Below are 17,193 nucleotides of genomic sequence, written 5' to 3'. Positions count from 1 at the left end.
GTGGCATTGTTGAGTAAGACACTGTTGAATGTTACAGCATATCCTCCTGTCTCATAACACATTCAGTAATTTGGTGACCTTTGGACAATAAGGTCTAGTGTTTAGGGAATTACAGCTCCACACAACAGAACTTCCTGGCTATTTTCTCCCAGTCACCACTTAGTTCTTACAGTATGTGTTGAAGACGAGCAGTTTATCCACTATAATATGGATTATCTGGAAGAATGGGTTTAATTGTGTATGTTTTGTTCCTTAGTCGGTGGTGGCAGTGACCTGAGACTGTGGACAGTGAACGGGGATCTCAGTGGCCACGTGCACTGTCGGGAGATCATCTGCTCTGTAGCTTTCTCCAATCAGCCCGAAGGTGTATCTGTCAACGTGATTGCCGGAGGGCTAGAAAATGGCATAGTAAGGTCAGTAATATATCACTATAATTCAGCTACATAATGCTCATCACCTCTACCAGGAAATTAGGCATAAATATGCAATCAAGCCTCTGTTAAAGATTAGAAAGTACTGTCTCTTCATTTATTTGTAATTAATTGTATTAAAATAAAGAATATTTGTAATAGAGGGTGGAAGTAAAACTGTAGGTAAGTTTTGCTGAGGCTTTAGAAGTACTTATAAACAATTTTAGTTTCCATTGTAAAGGATTACTTTCAAAGTGGTGTAGCATAGACTAATTCTGAAATTAGGGGGTAATTTCTTGAGGAGATTTGATGTTTGCCCAATACGCACTTGAGTTTAAGAGAATGAAAGATGATTTTATTAACACAAATAATTCAGTGAACTACCAGCAGAGTCGATCTTGATGGGCTATTTCTAACTGGTGGCAAAGCGGTTAGCATAACATTTTACAACATCAGCGATTAGGGTTCAATTCCCACCTCTATCTGAAAGGGGTTTGTACATTCTCCCCATGACATTATGGGCTTCCTCCAAGTGCTTTAATCTCCTCCCACGTTCCAAAGATTGGATTAGCAAGTTGTGGACATGCTTTGTTGTTGCCATGCTCGTGGATTGTGTTGGTCATTAACACAAATGTTGCATTTCATGATATGTTTCAATGAACATGTGACAAATAAAGATAATCTTTAAAAAGCAAAAGAGAGATTCTCAGAATAGGGGAATCAACTATATAGGACTTTGATGAGGAGAACTATTTTAACACACATAGTTATAATACCAATATTTGTCTTCTGATTTTTGGCCCATTTGCACTCCTGGGTACTAGTTTTTCCAAGAGGAGAAGGGCTGATCAAAGATTTAACATTGCCAGGTTTAAGCTTCACTGAATGATTGTAATCACTTCTCATAGCTTCATCCTGTTTGAGTAGATTTTTTACATAAGGATCTTGTCTGAAGCACTTTTTTAATAACTCCACCGATGTCATAAGGAGACATGGAGCCCAGTGTCTTTTAGAAATTGAGAAAATGTTACCCTGTCAAATCCCCCCACCAGCACTAGATTTGTGGACCTGCAGGTCACACTGCTCTTCAGGTGCATAATCCAAGCATTGTTTACATGTGATGAAGATTTCTGTGTCTACCAACTGTACAGGTAATGAATTCTAGATTCCTACCAATTTTGGGGGTAAAAATATTTTCTCAATCTTCAAGTTCAAGTTTGTCATCTGACTGTATGTATGTATATGTGTATAAAACCAAATGGAACAATGTTCCTCTGGACCACAGAACACCCACTAAACAAGTTTCACACACAAGACATAAACCAAAATATTCCCATAAGTAAGTTAATAAAATACAATTCAAAATGCATTTATTGTGCTGCACAAGTAAACATTAAACAGTACAGTAAACAGCTTGCTTGCCTAGTGATGAGACCTCGGTGGGGGTAGGTATCCATTAGTCTGACACCCTGAGGGAAGAAGCTGTTACCCAGTCTGGCAGTCCGAGTTCTGATGCTGCTGTATCTCTTTCCTGATGGTAGTGGGTCAAAGAGACTGTGGGATGGATAGGGATCCTCAATAATACCTCAACCCCCTCATCTGCAATGCTCCCAGTAAATGACGCAAATAGGGAGAGGGAGATCTCAGTGATCCACTTGGTGGCTTTACTATCCCCTATAAGGTCTTGTGATCCAATGCCTTGCAGCTTCTTTACCACACGATTCAGCCAGACAGGACACACTCAATGGTGCTCCTGTAGAAATTTGTTATAATGGGGGCAGACAGCCTTGAATGCCTCAATCTCCTCTGAAAGTGTAGGATCTGCTGTGCTGCCTTGACTAGTGAGGAGATGTTGTGGGTCTAGGTTGGATCGTCTGTTTTGTGCACACCAAGAAACTTTGTGTTCTTCACCCTCTCTACGGCAAAGCCATTGATGCACACTGGAGAGTGGTGGAAGGCACATGTCATCTACTCTCCTTCGAGTCTTCACTCTTCATCTTCCTCCTAATACTCCAACCAATTACTTTAGGTCTAAGCCACCTAATTTTTGAAGTTTTTATCAGAAAAATGGATCATTTTTATTTGCTCTCTCTTGGTCAGTAATTTTATAAACAAGCATTTCTATCCTCAATCCCCTCTATTCCAAAGAAGTCAACCCTAGTTTATCCAGTCTTTCCTTTCAGCACAGTAGTATAATGGTTAGTGTAATGCTTAACAGTGCCAGCTAAAAGATTGGGGTTCTATTCCTGCCACTGTCCGTAAGGCATTTGTACGTTCTGTTCTGGTGTTGTGTGTTCTGGTTTCCTCCCACGTTCTAGAAACCTAAGGGTTAGGGTTAGTAAGTTGTGGGCATGTTATGATGGAGCTGGAAGCACAATGACACTTACAACTGCCTAGCATAATCCTCGCTGATTTGTTTTGCTGCAAACAATGCATTTCAGTGTATGTTTCAATGTACATGAGACAAATAAAACTAATCTTTAAACTTCCCAGTACTGGCAATGCCATATACATTTCCTCTGCACCCTCTCTAGAACAATTGTGTCTTTCTTGTAATGAGGTGACCAGAAGTGCACATGGCATTGAATCTCTGTTCTAATTAGTATTCTGTAGCCTCGTAAAGTATTCCATTAACCTTTTTAGTCAACTTATTGATTTTTAATAAGGATTGTGGATGTGAATTCCAAGGTTTCAACTCCATCTCCAAGATACCACTCAATACTCACCAATTTATTATACACTCAGTGGCTATTTTATTTGGCAACTATGGAGTGGAACCTAGTGTGGTCTTCTGCAATAGCCCATCCACTTCAAGGTTCAAAGTGTTGTTCATTCAGAGATGCTTTTCTGCACGCCACCGTTGTAATGTGTCCTGTCAGCTTGAACCAGCTTGGCCATTCTCTTCTGACCTCTCTCATTAACATGGTGTTTACACCCACATCACTGCCAGTCAATAGATTTTTTTTTTTGGGATACATTCTCTGTAAACTTGACACTGTTGTATGCAAAATTCCCAGACCAAAAGTTTCTGAGATGGTCATACCAGCCCGCCAACAATCATTGCACAGTCAAAGTAATTAGATCACATTCCTTCCCCATCCTGATGTTTGGTCTGAACAACAACTGAACCGCTTGACCATATCTGCATGCTTTTATGCAATGAGGTGCTACCACATGTTTGGCAGATTAATGCAAATATCTAACGAGCTGTGTACCAACTAAAGTACATCCCCATCCCTTGACACACATCCTCAAATGCACTACCTCACACTTCTATGAATGAAATCGCTATTCTTATTCTTCATCTTTCCGCCCAACTGACTAGGTTGTACAGAAAGGAGGGGTTACACTTGAATCCTAGGGGGACCAATATCCTGGCAGGGAGATTTGCTAAGGCTACTGGGGAGACTTTAAACTAGAATGGTTGGGGGGGGGGGGTGGGAATCAATTTGAAGAGACTAGGGGAGAGGAGGTTAGTTCACAAATAGAGAAAGCTAGCAGACAGTGTGTGAGGGAGGATAGGCAGGTGATAGAGAAGGGGAGCGCTCAGACCGAAGATGTAGGGGAGAAGGAGGAAAAAGATAATAAAGTTGATCGCATCGTTAGGGATAAACAGAGAGGAAGAGGTGGAGAGTTTCTTAAATGCATCTATTTTAATGCTAGGAGCATTGTAAGAAAGGTGGATGAGCTTAGAGCATGGATTGATACCTGGAAATATGATGTTGTAGCTATTAGTGAAACATGATTGCAGGAGGGGTGTGATTGGCAACTAAATATTCCTGGATTTCGTTGCTTCAGGTGTGATAGAATCGGAGGGACAAGAGGAGGAGATGTTGCATTGCTTGTCCGAGAAAATATTACAGCGGTGCTTTGGCAGGATAGATTAGAGGGCTCATCTAGGGAGACTATTTGGGTCAAATTGAGGAATGGGAAAGGTGTGGTAACACTTATAGGGGTGTATTATAGACCACCTAATGGGGAGCGAGAATTGGAGGAGCAAATTTGCAAGGAGATAGCAGATATTTGTAGTAAGCACAAGGTTGTGATTGTGGGAGATTTTAATTTTCCACACATAGACGGGGAAGCCCATTCTGTAAAAGGGCTGGATGGTTTGGAGTTCGTAAAATGTCTGCAGGATAGTTTTTTGCAGCAATACATAGAGGTACCGACTAGAGAAGGGGCAGTGTTGGATCTCCTGTTAGAGAATGAGATAGGTCAGGTGACAGAGGTATGTGTTGGGGAGCACTTCAGGTCCAGTGATCACAATACCATTAGTTTCAATATAATATAGAGAAGATAGGACTAGACCCAGGGTTGAGATTTTTGATTGGAGAAAGGCTAACTTTGAGGAGATGCGAAGGGACTTAGGAGGAGTGGATTGGGACAATTTTTTTATGGGAAGGATGTAATAGAGAAATGGAGGTCATTTAAAGGTGAAATTTTGAGGGTACAGAATCTTTATGTTCCTGTTAGGTTGAAAGGAAAGGTTAAAAGTTTGAGAGTGCCTTGGTTTTCAAGGGATATTGGAAACTTGGTTCGGAAAAAGAGGGAGATGTATAATAAATATAGGCAGCATGGAGTAAATGAGGTGCTCGAGGAATATAAAGAATGTAAAAAGAATCTTAAGAAAGAAACTAGAAAAGCTAAAAGAAGATACGAGGTTGCTTTGGCAAGTAAGGTGAAAATAAATCAGAAGAGTTTCTACAGTTATATTAATAGCAAAAGGATAGTGAGGGATAAAATTGGTCCCTTCGAGAATCAGAGTGGACAGCTATGTCTGGAGCCTAAAGAGATGGGGAAGATTTTGAACAATTTCTTTTCTTTGGTAGTCACTAAGGAGAAGGATATTGAATTGTGTAAGGTAAGGGAAACGAGTAGGGAAGTTATGGAAACTATGACAATTAAAGAGGAGGAAGTACTGGCACTTTTAAGGAATATAAAAGTGGATAAATCTCCGGGTCCTGATAGGATATTCCCTAGGATCTTGAGGGAAGTTAGTGTAGAAATAGCAGGGGCTCTGACAGAAATATTTCAAATGTCATTAGAAACGGGGATGGTGCCGGAGGATTGGCGTATTGCTCATGTGGTTCTATTGTTTAAAAAGGGTTCTAAGAGTAAACCTAGCAATTATAGGCCTGTCAGTTTGACGTCAGTGGTGGGTAAACTACTGGAAAGTATTCTTAGAGATGGTAAATATAATTATCTGGATAGACAGGGTCTGATTAGGAACAGTCAGCATGGATTTGTGCGTGGAAGGTCATGTTTGACAATCTTATTGAATTTTTTGAAGAGGTTACGAGGAGAGTTGACGAGGATAAAGCAGTGGATTTTCTCTATATGGACTTCAGTAAGGCCTTTGACAAAGTTCTGCACGGAAAGTTAGTTAGGAAGGTACAATCGTTAGGTATTAATATTGAAGTAGTAAAATGGATTCAACAGTGGCTGGATGGGAGATGCCAGAGAGTAGTAGTGGATAACTGTTTGTTAGGTTGGAGGCCGGTGACTAGTGGTGTGCCTCAGGGATCTGTACTGGGTCCAATGTTTGTCATATACATTAATGATCTGGATGATGGGGTGGTAAATTGGATTAGTAAGTATGCAGATGATACTAAGGTAGGTGGCGTTGTTGATAATGAAGTAGGTTTTCAAAGCTTGCAGAGAGATTTAGGCCAGTTAGAAGAGTCGGCTGAACGATGGCAGATGGAGTTTAATGCTAATAAGTGTGAGGTGCTACATTGTGGTAGGAATAATCCAAATAGGACATACATGGTAAATGGTAGGGCATTGAAGAATGTAGTAGAACAGAGTGATCTAGGAGTAATGGTGCATAGTTCCTTGAAGATGGAATCTCATGTGGATAGGGTGGTGAAGAAAGCTTTTGGTATGCTGGCCTTTATAAATCAGAGCATTGAGTATAGGAGTTGGGATGTAATGTTCAAATTGTACAAGGCATTGGTAAAGCCGAATTTGGAGTATTGTGTTGTTACGAACCCCATAACTGGGTCACTTACCAGCAAAGAGAGAGAGGTCCGCTGAAGTCTGATGGTACTATTTTTAAATGTTTTTATTTATAAAGGGGCACAAAAGTAAGGTTAATACAAACATTCAGATAATATACGTCGTCAATACTCAATCTAAAGCACGTGTGTAGTAATAATCAACAATACGAAGTAGCTCTATCGTTTGTCTAGGGGTAAAACTATTGTCCGATGGAAATATCAAAGTCTCTGAAATTCATGCAGGCTTTTAGCCTTTCGGAGACCGCTGGGGCTCACGAGTTGGAGAGAGAAAATAAACTTGCCAGCCTGTTGGACTCAAATCGTTGAATCGGGAACGTGAGTTCCCCGTTGTCAGTTCGGAATCCTTTTCGGGGTTATCAGCCACTCGGTTCCCAGGCTAGGGGAACCGAATCACACGTGGCTCCCGAACAGCTTCCCGTCCTTATGGGAGCGATGAGCAATGGTGTCTCCGTCTGGTGCGTCGCTGGGGTACTGTCTCCTGCCGTCCCCTTTTATTGTGACTGGCAGATTTGTAGATGTCAATCAAGGTAGGGTGATACAATCCCCATCCCACATTGCCCAAGAGTGTCCATGTCCCTGAGAGCTGGCACATAGTATAAAGTTGCAATTCACACAAGTGTCTCTAAGAACAGTGGTCAAATCCGTTGCATTGTCTCTCATTTCCCGGGTCCAAGACCCGAATTAATAGCGATCTTGCGATTCTCAGGAAGGAGGGGGCTGGTCCCGCACCCTTCGGCCCCTCAGAGCTGTGGTACGTTCATAACACCCCCTTTCTTCAAAGCGTTTTCACCAGCAGTGAAAACGAAGTAGTACAGAGTCTTACAGGATTTTATAATCTAACACAATACACAAGCTTTTCTTTTTTCTAACTACAGAGCCATACAGTTATACATTTAATTCAGCATCTAGATAAACAATCCGCTAGCACATTATCACTCTCCTTAATGTGCTGTATCTTAATATCGAATTCTTGCAGCATCAGACTGCAGCTTAATAACCTCCTGTTTTTATTTTTCATATTGGCCAGGAATACCAACGGGTTGTGATCGGTATAGACCACTAGGGGTTTTTGCGCTGGACAAATGTACACTTCGAAATGTTGTATCACCAACACAAGTGCCAACAATTCCTTTTCCACGGTAGAGTAATTCCTCTGGTGTACATTGAACTTCCGAGAGAAATATGCTACCGGGTGCTCCACTCCATCCCCGGCTTGCTGTAAGAGGACTGCTCCTGCAGCCTCATCACTGGCATCCGTTGCCAAGGAGAAGGGGGCTAACAAATCGGGTGCTTTTAACACAGGGTCATGGCACAATATGGCTTTTAACTTTTCAAAGGCATTCTGACAAGAATGACCCCACTCAAATTTTTCCTCCTTCCGTAGGAGTTTTGTAAGGGGGAGGGTCCGCGAAATTTTTACAGAATTTCCGATAGTATCCCACCATGCCCAAAAACCTCCTCAGGGCCCTTTTATTGTAGGGTACAGGGACCTCGGAAATGGCCCGGACCTTCGCCTGCACAGGAGCCAACTGCCCTTCTCCCACCACATACCCCAAATAGGTGATCGTGGCATGACCAAATTTACTCTTTGTGAGGTTTACTGTAAGGTGGGCTGCCGACATTTGGGTAAACAGATTTTCTACAGCCTCCAGGTGCTCCCCCAGGTGTCATTCCAAACTACCACATCGTCAAGATAAGCCTTGGTGTGGGTTAACCCCTTTATCACAGCGTCTATCATCCGCTGAAATGTCCCTGGTGCATTTTTCATCCCAAACGGCATAACGTTGTACTCGTACAACTCGGACGGGGTGACAAAGGCTGAAATCCCTTGAGCCCTGTCCGTTAAAGGAACGCACTAGTACCCCTTTAACAAGTCAATTTTTGTGATGTACCTCGCCTTCCCCACTTGATCAATGCAATCGTCCACCCGGCGGATAGGGTAAGCATTTGTCTGGGTGACCGCGTTGACCTTCCGGTAATCGGTACAGAATCTTATGGTACCATCCGGTTTTGGGACAACCACGCAAGGAGAAGCCCACGCGGAAGAGGATTCGCGGATTATCCCAGCAGCTAGCATATGTTCAATCTCCTTTTCTACTAGCTGGCTCTTTTCAGAATTCATCAGATAAGGGGCCTGTTTTATAGGTTGGGTTGAGGTAACTATCACATCATGTTTCATCCCACTACACCTTCGGGGAACATCTGGACATAAGTCTGCATGCCGGTTAATGAGCTGTATTACCTGCTCCTGCTGTTCAGGCTTTAAGTGGCTAAATTTATCTGCAAGGCATGCCAATACGTTAGAGTCCTCCAATCTGGTGGGGACTATACCTATCTTTTCAAACCGTTCTGGTCCCTCCTTCCTATCCCCCTCTACCTCATCGGCTTTTTCCTTCTCCTTCTCAGCTCTTTCTTTCTCTTTCTCAGCTGCTTCCAGCTCCTTTAGCTGGAGCTCATGAACCCGTTTCCCCTCTAATTCCTTTAGTTGGAACCGCCTGCTCCCTTTCTCTCTCAGCCCTTTCCTTCTCCTTCTCAGCTTTCTTTTTCCTTCTCAGCTCTTCTCCTTCTCAGCTGCTTCCAGCTGCTTTACTTTAAATTCATGTTCCAACCTTAATTTCTCCAACTCTAACTGATCCGTCCCACTCGCTAGTACCTTTTCAGGGATATTTTCCAAATCCTCAGCTGCAAACATACTTCCCAATGTAATACTGAGTTATGACCCTTCGCACTTCCGGCTTTTTCATTGATGACCTCACCTCTGTGAGGCTTAACCCCTTCGCCAGATTTACCAAGTCTAATTTTGTAGCCGCCTCTAGCGCCCCCAGAGTCGGGTCTTTCATAAATTCATCCACGTCCATCTTTGCTGGTTTCTCGTCTGGCTACCCGTTACCAGATCCAAATTATTTTTTTTTTTGACTTAAGCCCGATTCACTGGCCCCCCAATTTGGTGTCAAATCCTGAGACAAGTACCCCAATGTTGTTACGAACCCCGTAACTGGGTCACTTACCAGCAAAGAGAGAGAGGTCCGCTGAAGTCTGATGGTACTATTTTTAAACGTTTTTATTTATAAAGGGGCACAACAGTAAGGTTAATACAAACATTCAGATAATATACGTCGTCAATACTGAATCTAAAGCACGGGTGTAGTAATAATCAACAATACGAAGTAGCTCTATCGTTTGTCTAGGGGTAAAACTATTGCCCGATGGAAATATCAAAGTCTCTGAAATTCATGCAGGCTTTTAGCCTTTCGGAGACCGCTGGGGCTCACGTGTTGGAGAGAGAAAATAAACTTGCCAGCCTGTTGGACTCAAATCGTTGAATCGGGAACGTGAGTTCCCCGTTGTCAGTTCGGAATCCTTTTCGGGGTTATCAGCCACTCGGTTCCCAGGCTAGGGGAACCGAATCACACGTGGCTCCCGAACAGCTTCCCGTCCTTACGGGAGCGATGAGCGATGGTGTCTCTGTCTGGTGCGTCGCTGGGGTACTGTCTCCTGCCGTCCCCTTTTATCGTGACTGGCAGATTTGTAGATGTCAATCAAGGTAGGGTGATACAATCCCCATCCCACATTGCCCAAGAGTGTCCATGTCCCTGAGAGCTGGTACGTAGTATAAAGTTGCAATTCACAGAAGTGTCTCTAAGAACAGTGGTCAAATCCGTTGCATTGTCTCTCATTTCCTGGGTCCAAGACCCGAATTAATAGCGATCTTGCGATTCTCAGGAAGGAGGGGGCTGGTCCCGCACCCTTCGGCCCCTCAGAGCTGTGGTACATTCATAACAGTGTACAGTTCTGGTTGCCGAATTAGAGGAAAGATATCAACAAAATAGAGAGAGTACAGAGGAGATTTACTAGAATGTTACCTGGGTTTCAGCACCTAAGTTACAGGGAAAGGCTGAACAAGTTAGGTCTTTATTCTTTGGAGCGTAGAAGGTTGAGGGGGGACTTGATAGAGGTATTTAAAATAATGAGGGGGATAAATCGAGTTGACGTGGATAGGCTTTTTCCATTGAGAGTAGGGGAGATTCAAACAAGAGGACATGATTTGAGAGTTAGGGGGCAAAAGTTTAAGGGTAACACAAGGGGGAATTTCTTTACTCAGAGAGTGGCAGCTGTGTGGAATGAGCTTCCAGTAGAAGTGGTAGAGGCAGGTTCGGTATTGTCATTTAAAGTAAAATTGGATAGGTATATGGACAGGAAAGAAATGGAGGGTTATGGGCTGAGTGCAGGCCAGTGGGACTAGGTGAGTGTAAGCGTCGGCACGGACTAGAAGTGCCGAGATGGCCTGTTTCTGTGCTGTAGTTGTTATATGGTTATATAAAGTGGTGCTAGATAGTTTGTGAACACTGTAGAATTTTCTTTTTCTGCATAAATATGACCTGTGTGATCAGATCTTCACATAAATCCTAAATCTAGATAGAGAGAATCCAATTAAATAAATAACACAAAAACATTATACTTGTGCATTTATTTATTGAGAAAAATGATCCAGTATTACATCTATTTGTTGGAAAAAGTATATGAACTTCTGGGGTAACGTGTTCTACAAATGCTGTTTGTCGTCAGGTGTTCCAATCGATGAGATGAGATTGGAGGTGTGGGTTTTACAGGTGCCCTGCCCTATTAAAAAAAGGCACACAAAGTCGGATACTGACAGAGCCTGCTCACCTCAAGAAAGATTGTTTATGTGCTCAGAGCCTCATTCAAAACAACTTTCAGAGGACCTTAGAAAAAGAACTGTAGAGATGCATGAAGCTGGAAAAGGCTACAAAAGAATTTCTAAAGATCTGAGTTCATCAGTCCACAGTAAGAGAAATTGTCTTCAAATGGAAGAAACTCAGCAATGTTGATACTCTCCCTGGGAGTGGATGTCCTGTAAAGATCACACCAAGAGCACAACATGCAATGCTGAAGGAGGTAAAAAAGAGCCCAAGGGTAACAGCAAAAGACCTGCAGAAATCTCTAGAACTTTAATCTCTGTTCATGTGTCCACTGTAAGAAAAACACTGAACAAGAACGGTTCATGGAAAGACAACATAGAGGAAACCACTGCTCTTCAAAAAAGACATTGCTGCACATTCAAGTTTCCGTAAGATCACCTGGCTGATCCACAACACTTCTGGGACAATGTTCTGTGGACAGATGAGACAAAAGTTTAATTTCTTGGCAGAAATGCAAAATGATATGTTTGGAGGGAAAAGAGCACTACACTAACACCAAAACCTCATCCCAACTGTGAAGCATGGTGGAAGGAACATCTTGGTTTGGTGCTGCTTTGCTGCCTCAGGGCCTGGATAGTTTGTGATCATTGAGGGAACAATGAATTCAAAATTGCATCAAGGTATTTTACAGGAGAATGTCAGGGTAGCAGTCCAACACCTGAAGGTTAATAGAAGTTGGTTAATGCAGCAAGACAACTATATGAAAGACAAGAGTAAATCAACAACAGAATGGTTTAAAAAGAAGCAAATTTGTGTTTTGGGATGGCCGAGTCAAAGTCCTGACCTTAATCCTATTGAAATGTTGTGGAGGATCTGAAGCAAGCAGTTCATGCAAGGAATCCCACCAACATCCCAGAGATGAAGCAGTTTTGTATGGAGGAATGGCCTAAAATTCTTCCAAGCTGATATGCAGGACTGATCAATGGCTACTGGAAATGTTTGGTTGAAGTTATTGCTGTACAAGGAGGTCACACCAATTATTGAAAGCAAAGGTTATCATACATTTTCCAACAAATACACAAAATATAGGATCATTTTTCTCAATAAATAACAAGTATAATGTTTCAGTGTTTATTTAATTGGGTTCTCTTTATCTTGTTTTAGGACTTGCATGAAGATATGATCACATTTTAGGTTATATTTATGTAGAAATAGAGAAAATTTTACAGGGCTTACAAACTTTCTAGCAGCATTGTATATGATCTTGGTAGAATATAACAAAGACTCATGCACAGTATTGCTTTGGATTTCTGAAGGATGCCCGAAAAGAAAAATCTTCTGTCTGTTGATACCATGTCATGTGTCTGCAAACTCTTTTTGACCTTCCAACCTTGATGGTAGCTCATGTTTCGGTTCGGTTCTGTGATGTCAGAGGGTTGAAACTATTCCATTTTCAATTGATTGCCCATTGTTAACATATAACAGTATAAACAGGACTTCACTTTGCAACTCCCAAAAGTAAGTTAAACATTTCAACAAGAAGTTCTGGTGGATAATTGAGTAAAGGTACTCGGCAGGACTATTGTTCTGTTAAGTGCTCTGATCAAATTTCTTTCTCTTTTGATGTAGCTAGTAATCTGATTAAAATAATTGACATCTCTCACGAGGTAGCAGATTCAGTGATCTGATACAAACAATTTCACAGTAATCTTGCTGCTAATTGTCATCTCCTTAGTACATGTGTAAAGCTACTTGTATTTTTTGGTATTTTTGGACCAACTAAACGCCAACTTGTTCGTGCAACTCGTATTTTCAAAACAGAAATGAAGTTGACATGATAAATAGGAAACCCTTTTTGTATTGTGCAGGCTGTGGAGTACGTGGGACTTGAAACCTGTTCGAGAAATTATCTTCCCAAAGTCAAACCGACCTATCGTCAGGTAAGAATGAGCAAACTATTATCAAAGTGGGAAAGAAAACCTTCTTTATTGGGAAGTTAAATTCTTTCTCACAACTACATTGATCCAAGTTTGGCTGTTTGAATGGTGCCAGATTCAGTGCTAGAGTAGTCTTATGAAAGTGATGTCTATCTAGACTAGAGCTCCTGCCTCGCAGCTACGTACAGTGACCCAGATTCAATCCTGAACTCCTGTGCTGTCTGTGGAGCTTGCACCTTCTCCCTGTGACCCCATGGATTTCCTCTGGGAGTTTGGTTTCCTCCCACATCCCAAGGTCATGCATGTCATTAGGTTAGTTGTGGCAAAAAAATTGTCCTGTGTGCATGTGAACAGCAGAATCTGAGGGAATTGATAGGAATGTGGGGAGAATATTGTTGGTTTAATTCGATTGACCGCTTGATGGTCAGTATGGACTCAATGGGCCTGCTTCTGTGCTTTGTGACACTCAAAATTCGAGCCTATCCCTCGTTGTAGGAATAGACATTAGAACAGGAGTTCCTCAAGAAGAACCCAATTTCAATGGGTGTGGTCAAGAAATGACTGTTGCACCATCTATTCATGTCTCCTGTGCATCATCTATTTTATTTACCCACCTCTGGTTATGTCTTGGGCCTTGGTCCTAAGCTCTACAATTCCCTCTTTAATTTTATTGTCTCTTAAGACACTCTTTAAATTCTCATTCTTTTATCAGTATTTCACTTGGCTCTCTATCTCAAAGAAAATTAACTGCAGATGCTAATAATCGAAAATAAAAACAAAACACTTGAAATACTCAGCAGGTAAGGCTATGGGGAGAGAAATAGAAATAATGATCCAGGTCAATAATGTTTCAGAAGATTAAGAAACGCTATAGACCAGATATATTTTAAATGATTTTTTGTGATTAACAAGACTTTAACACCCACTCCCAGCTGTCACTGCCACTTGTACCATTTGGTATGTGTGGTATCCATTTTAAAACAATCATTCCCTTTGTTTGTGCCATTCCTCTACAAATTTAAACAGGTTTCACTTCCAATTTATTTTTAATCAGAATCTAATTTATTTTCACTGACATGTGTTGTGAAATGTGTTGTTTTGTTCCAGTGGCAACAAATTACTATAAGTTACAATAAGAAATATAAAAAAAGTAGTGCAAAAGGTGAGGTAGCGTTCATGGCCCATTCAGAAATCAGATGGCAGACAGAAGGAGGCTGTTCCTAAACTGTTCAGTGTGTGTCTTTAGGCTCCTGTACCTCCATTCTGATGGTAATAATGAGAAGAGGGCGTGAACTGGGTGGTGAGGGTCTGTAATAATGGATGCCACCTTCTTGAGGCATCGCCTTTTGAAGGTGTCTTCGATGATGAGGAGGCTGGTGCCCATGATGGGGCTAGCTGAGTTTACAACCCTTTGAAAGGTTATTGAGCTGAAACATTAACTGTATTCCTCTCTCCACAGATGCAACCTGACCTGCTAAGTATCCTTGATGTTTTCTGTATTTTTTTCCACAATCCCCTTAAGTAGCTTGGTGTCATATTCTGTTTGATAACACCTCCATGAAGAGTCTTGGAATGTTTTCTGTGTTAAAATTGCTATGCAAATTGAAGTTGCTATCTGAAAGCTGCCAAATTGGAAACTGTTGTTTAGAAGAAAGTAAACTCCAGTGATCACTCTTTGCCAGATTTCTGCTACATTTGTTTTTGGCTGATCACCCAGAAAACATACAATTAAAGCAAATGAATGAAAAAAACACAACAGGAAATCCAATCTGACACCAAGGTCGCCATGATTCCTGTTAAGTCATTTAAATTTGTTATAACATTTTGTGCTTGGGTGCAAGAAGGTTAAAAAGGATCTAAGGCCATTAGACATGCAAGTAAAATTAGGTCATTTGGTCCATTGAGTCTGCTGCACCATTCCAGCATGACTGATTTAATTATGTCTCTGAATCCCTTTCTCCTGCCTTCTCTCTGTAATCTTTGACACGCTTACTAATCAAGAACCAACAACCTCTGGTTTAAATATACCCAGTGACTTGGCCTCTACAGCTGTCTGTGGCATTGAATTCCACAGGTTCACCACCCTATGGCTGAAGAAATTCCTTCTCATATCTGTTCTAAAACGATGTCCTTCTATTCCGAGGCTGGTCTTAGATTCTCCCACGATAGGAAATATCCTCATCATTCTTCTAAATTCCAGTGAGCACAGGTCCAGAGCCATCAAACTCTTCTCATATAATTACCTTTTCATCCGAAGGATCATTGTTGTAAATCTCCTCTGGACCCTTTCTAATGCCAGCACAACATTTCCTGGATGTGAGCCCAAATAAAACATAAGAAAATAAATGGAAAAATTAAATTGACATTTCTGATTGCAATTTTTACTGTGCTGCAGGTCAGCAAACAGATACCATGCATCTCAGTGAATCTCAGTATATAGTGACATGTACTTACTTTGATAACAAATTAACTTTGAACTTTATTCATCACCAGCAATGTTTTCAAAAAATCCCCTTACATAGTTTTATTCTTTTTTTTCTTGCAGTCTGACCTTCTCCTGTGACGGCCATCATCTCTATACAGCAAACATCGATGGGACTGTGATAGCATGGTGTCGTAAAGACCAACAGCGGATGAAGCTCCCCATATTCTATCCCTTCCTAAGCAGTTATGGAGCTGGATGAAAACTGGCCTGCAAATATGATTGTACCAGTCACTGTGCTTGTAATGGAGCCTGTTGTGCCCTTGTGGGAGGCGGTGGGATGAGGGGAAGACTGGGAAAATGAAGAGATCATTCCTATATGTAAATATTCCAAGTGAGACTACTCAAGCTGATCAGGTGTTCTTCTCATCAATCAGAACAAAATGGAATCATGAAAAATATTGAGCAAAGCAGATTTCATCTCTGCAGGCTGTTCCTTGACTTTGTGGGATAAGCAGTCCTTCAAAGCACTGTCAGTTTGAAACTACTAAAACCCAGCAACTCAATTTAAATTTGGTGTAAGTTATGCAATGTGTAAGGTTGTTGGATTTAAAGTGCAATATTTTCTACTTGAGAATCTCCCAAGTTTTGCATACAATGTGCATGAGACCAAGCAGGTTAGGTATACAAGAATAATCACTTACATAAGAGCATGGAAATATCTATGTTAAAGCACCTTAAAACAATGTCTGTGCACACAGCATCTGCCTTGAACGTTTACAATTCATTTTGCAAGCTCTGTCATTTCTCATGCCTTTCCTCAGAAATAAAATCACACTTTGTAATAATTTGATAATATGATCCAGATTGTAACTTTTTTTATACCTAGCATTAAGCAGACCCTAATTTGAGAAGAATCGCCTAGCTGGTGCTTGCCAGATTGCATGAAAGGATAAATATTATCTTAAACTGAGTGGATGTGCATCTAACAATGCAGAAATTTGGGTTGGCTTTATTGGAGACACAATACTGGTGTCGAATAGATTGTTTATAGTTAGGTTGCTTCCCACTCGTGATAAATAAATGACCACTTGTTTAATTGAAGGGCACATATTCTCAATTTTGATTGCAACTTCCCTCTGAAAGTTGTCTTTTGTGTACGATCCTTAATCATATTTAAAATAGTGTTAGAAAATGTGCATTTTACAAATTTTTTGAACTAGTTTGTCAATTGTTTTGCTGATATATAAAACTTTGGCAAGCGTGTAACTTATTTAAAAATTTAAAAAACCAGTGTTCCTGAGACTTTGAAAGTGAGCATTTGCTGTATTTTGTACTTATTCCTTATATATCTGTACAAAGTATTTGTGCTGAATATTTGGACATTAAATTAATTGTAACCTGAGATATCTATCTTTTTTTTCCTATCAGAATCTTATTCTAAACATTTAAAGTTTTTTAAGTTGACAAAGGTCGAGAGCTTGGAGCACTCTAGGGGTTCCTGTGCTCCTCGACACACATCTTATCTTTCATTTATTTCCTCAGATGCCCTTACACAGGGCAGGACTTGAACCCTAATTACTGTACTCTAGAGTGTTGCACTAACTGCTACCCCCTTTTTACTACAGTACTTTACTTCTCTGGAATGAATTGCATCCTACCCATTAGAATGAAGAAATCATTATCTTTTTACATCCTCCTTCACTGATAACTTGTGTATTGTTGGCATAATCTTCCTTACAT

At 41.1% G+C, this 17,193-nt stretch overlaps 1 protein-coding gene across 2 annotated transcripts in view; it reads left to right on the top strand.

Moving 5' to 3' along the window:
- lyst (lysosomal trafficking regulator) overlaps window positions 1-16,855 on the top strand; it is a 316,053-nt gene extending 299,198 nt beyond the window's left edge. For both annotated transcript variants that reach the window (XM_073056659.1, XM_073056660.1), the window contains exons 51-53: window positions 257-413; window positions 12,960-13,031; window positions 15,574-16,855. In XM_073056659.1, coding sequence (XP_072912760.1) covers window positions 257-413; window positions 12,960-13,031; window positions 15,574-15,712 — 368 coding nt within the window. In that variant the 3' untranslated portion in view covers window positions 15,713-16,855. The remainder of the gene's footprint in view (window positions 1-256; window positions 414-12,959; window positions 13,032-15,573) is intronic.
- The last annotated feature ends 338 nt before the right edge of the window (window positions 16,856-17,193 follow it).

This window comes from Hemitrygon akajei, chromosome 9 (assembly GCF_048418815.1).
Source record: "Hemitrygon akajei chromosome 9, sHemAka1.3, whole genome shotgun sequence".
Classification (NCBI taxonomy): domain Eukaryota; kingdom Metazoa; phylum Chordata; class Chondrichthyes; order Myliobatiformes; family Dasyatidae; genus Hemitrygon; species Hemitrygon akajei.
The sequence above is the reverse complement of the archived record's forward strand: the minus strand, read 5'-3'. Positions and strand labels throughout refer to the sequence as shown.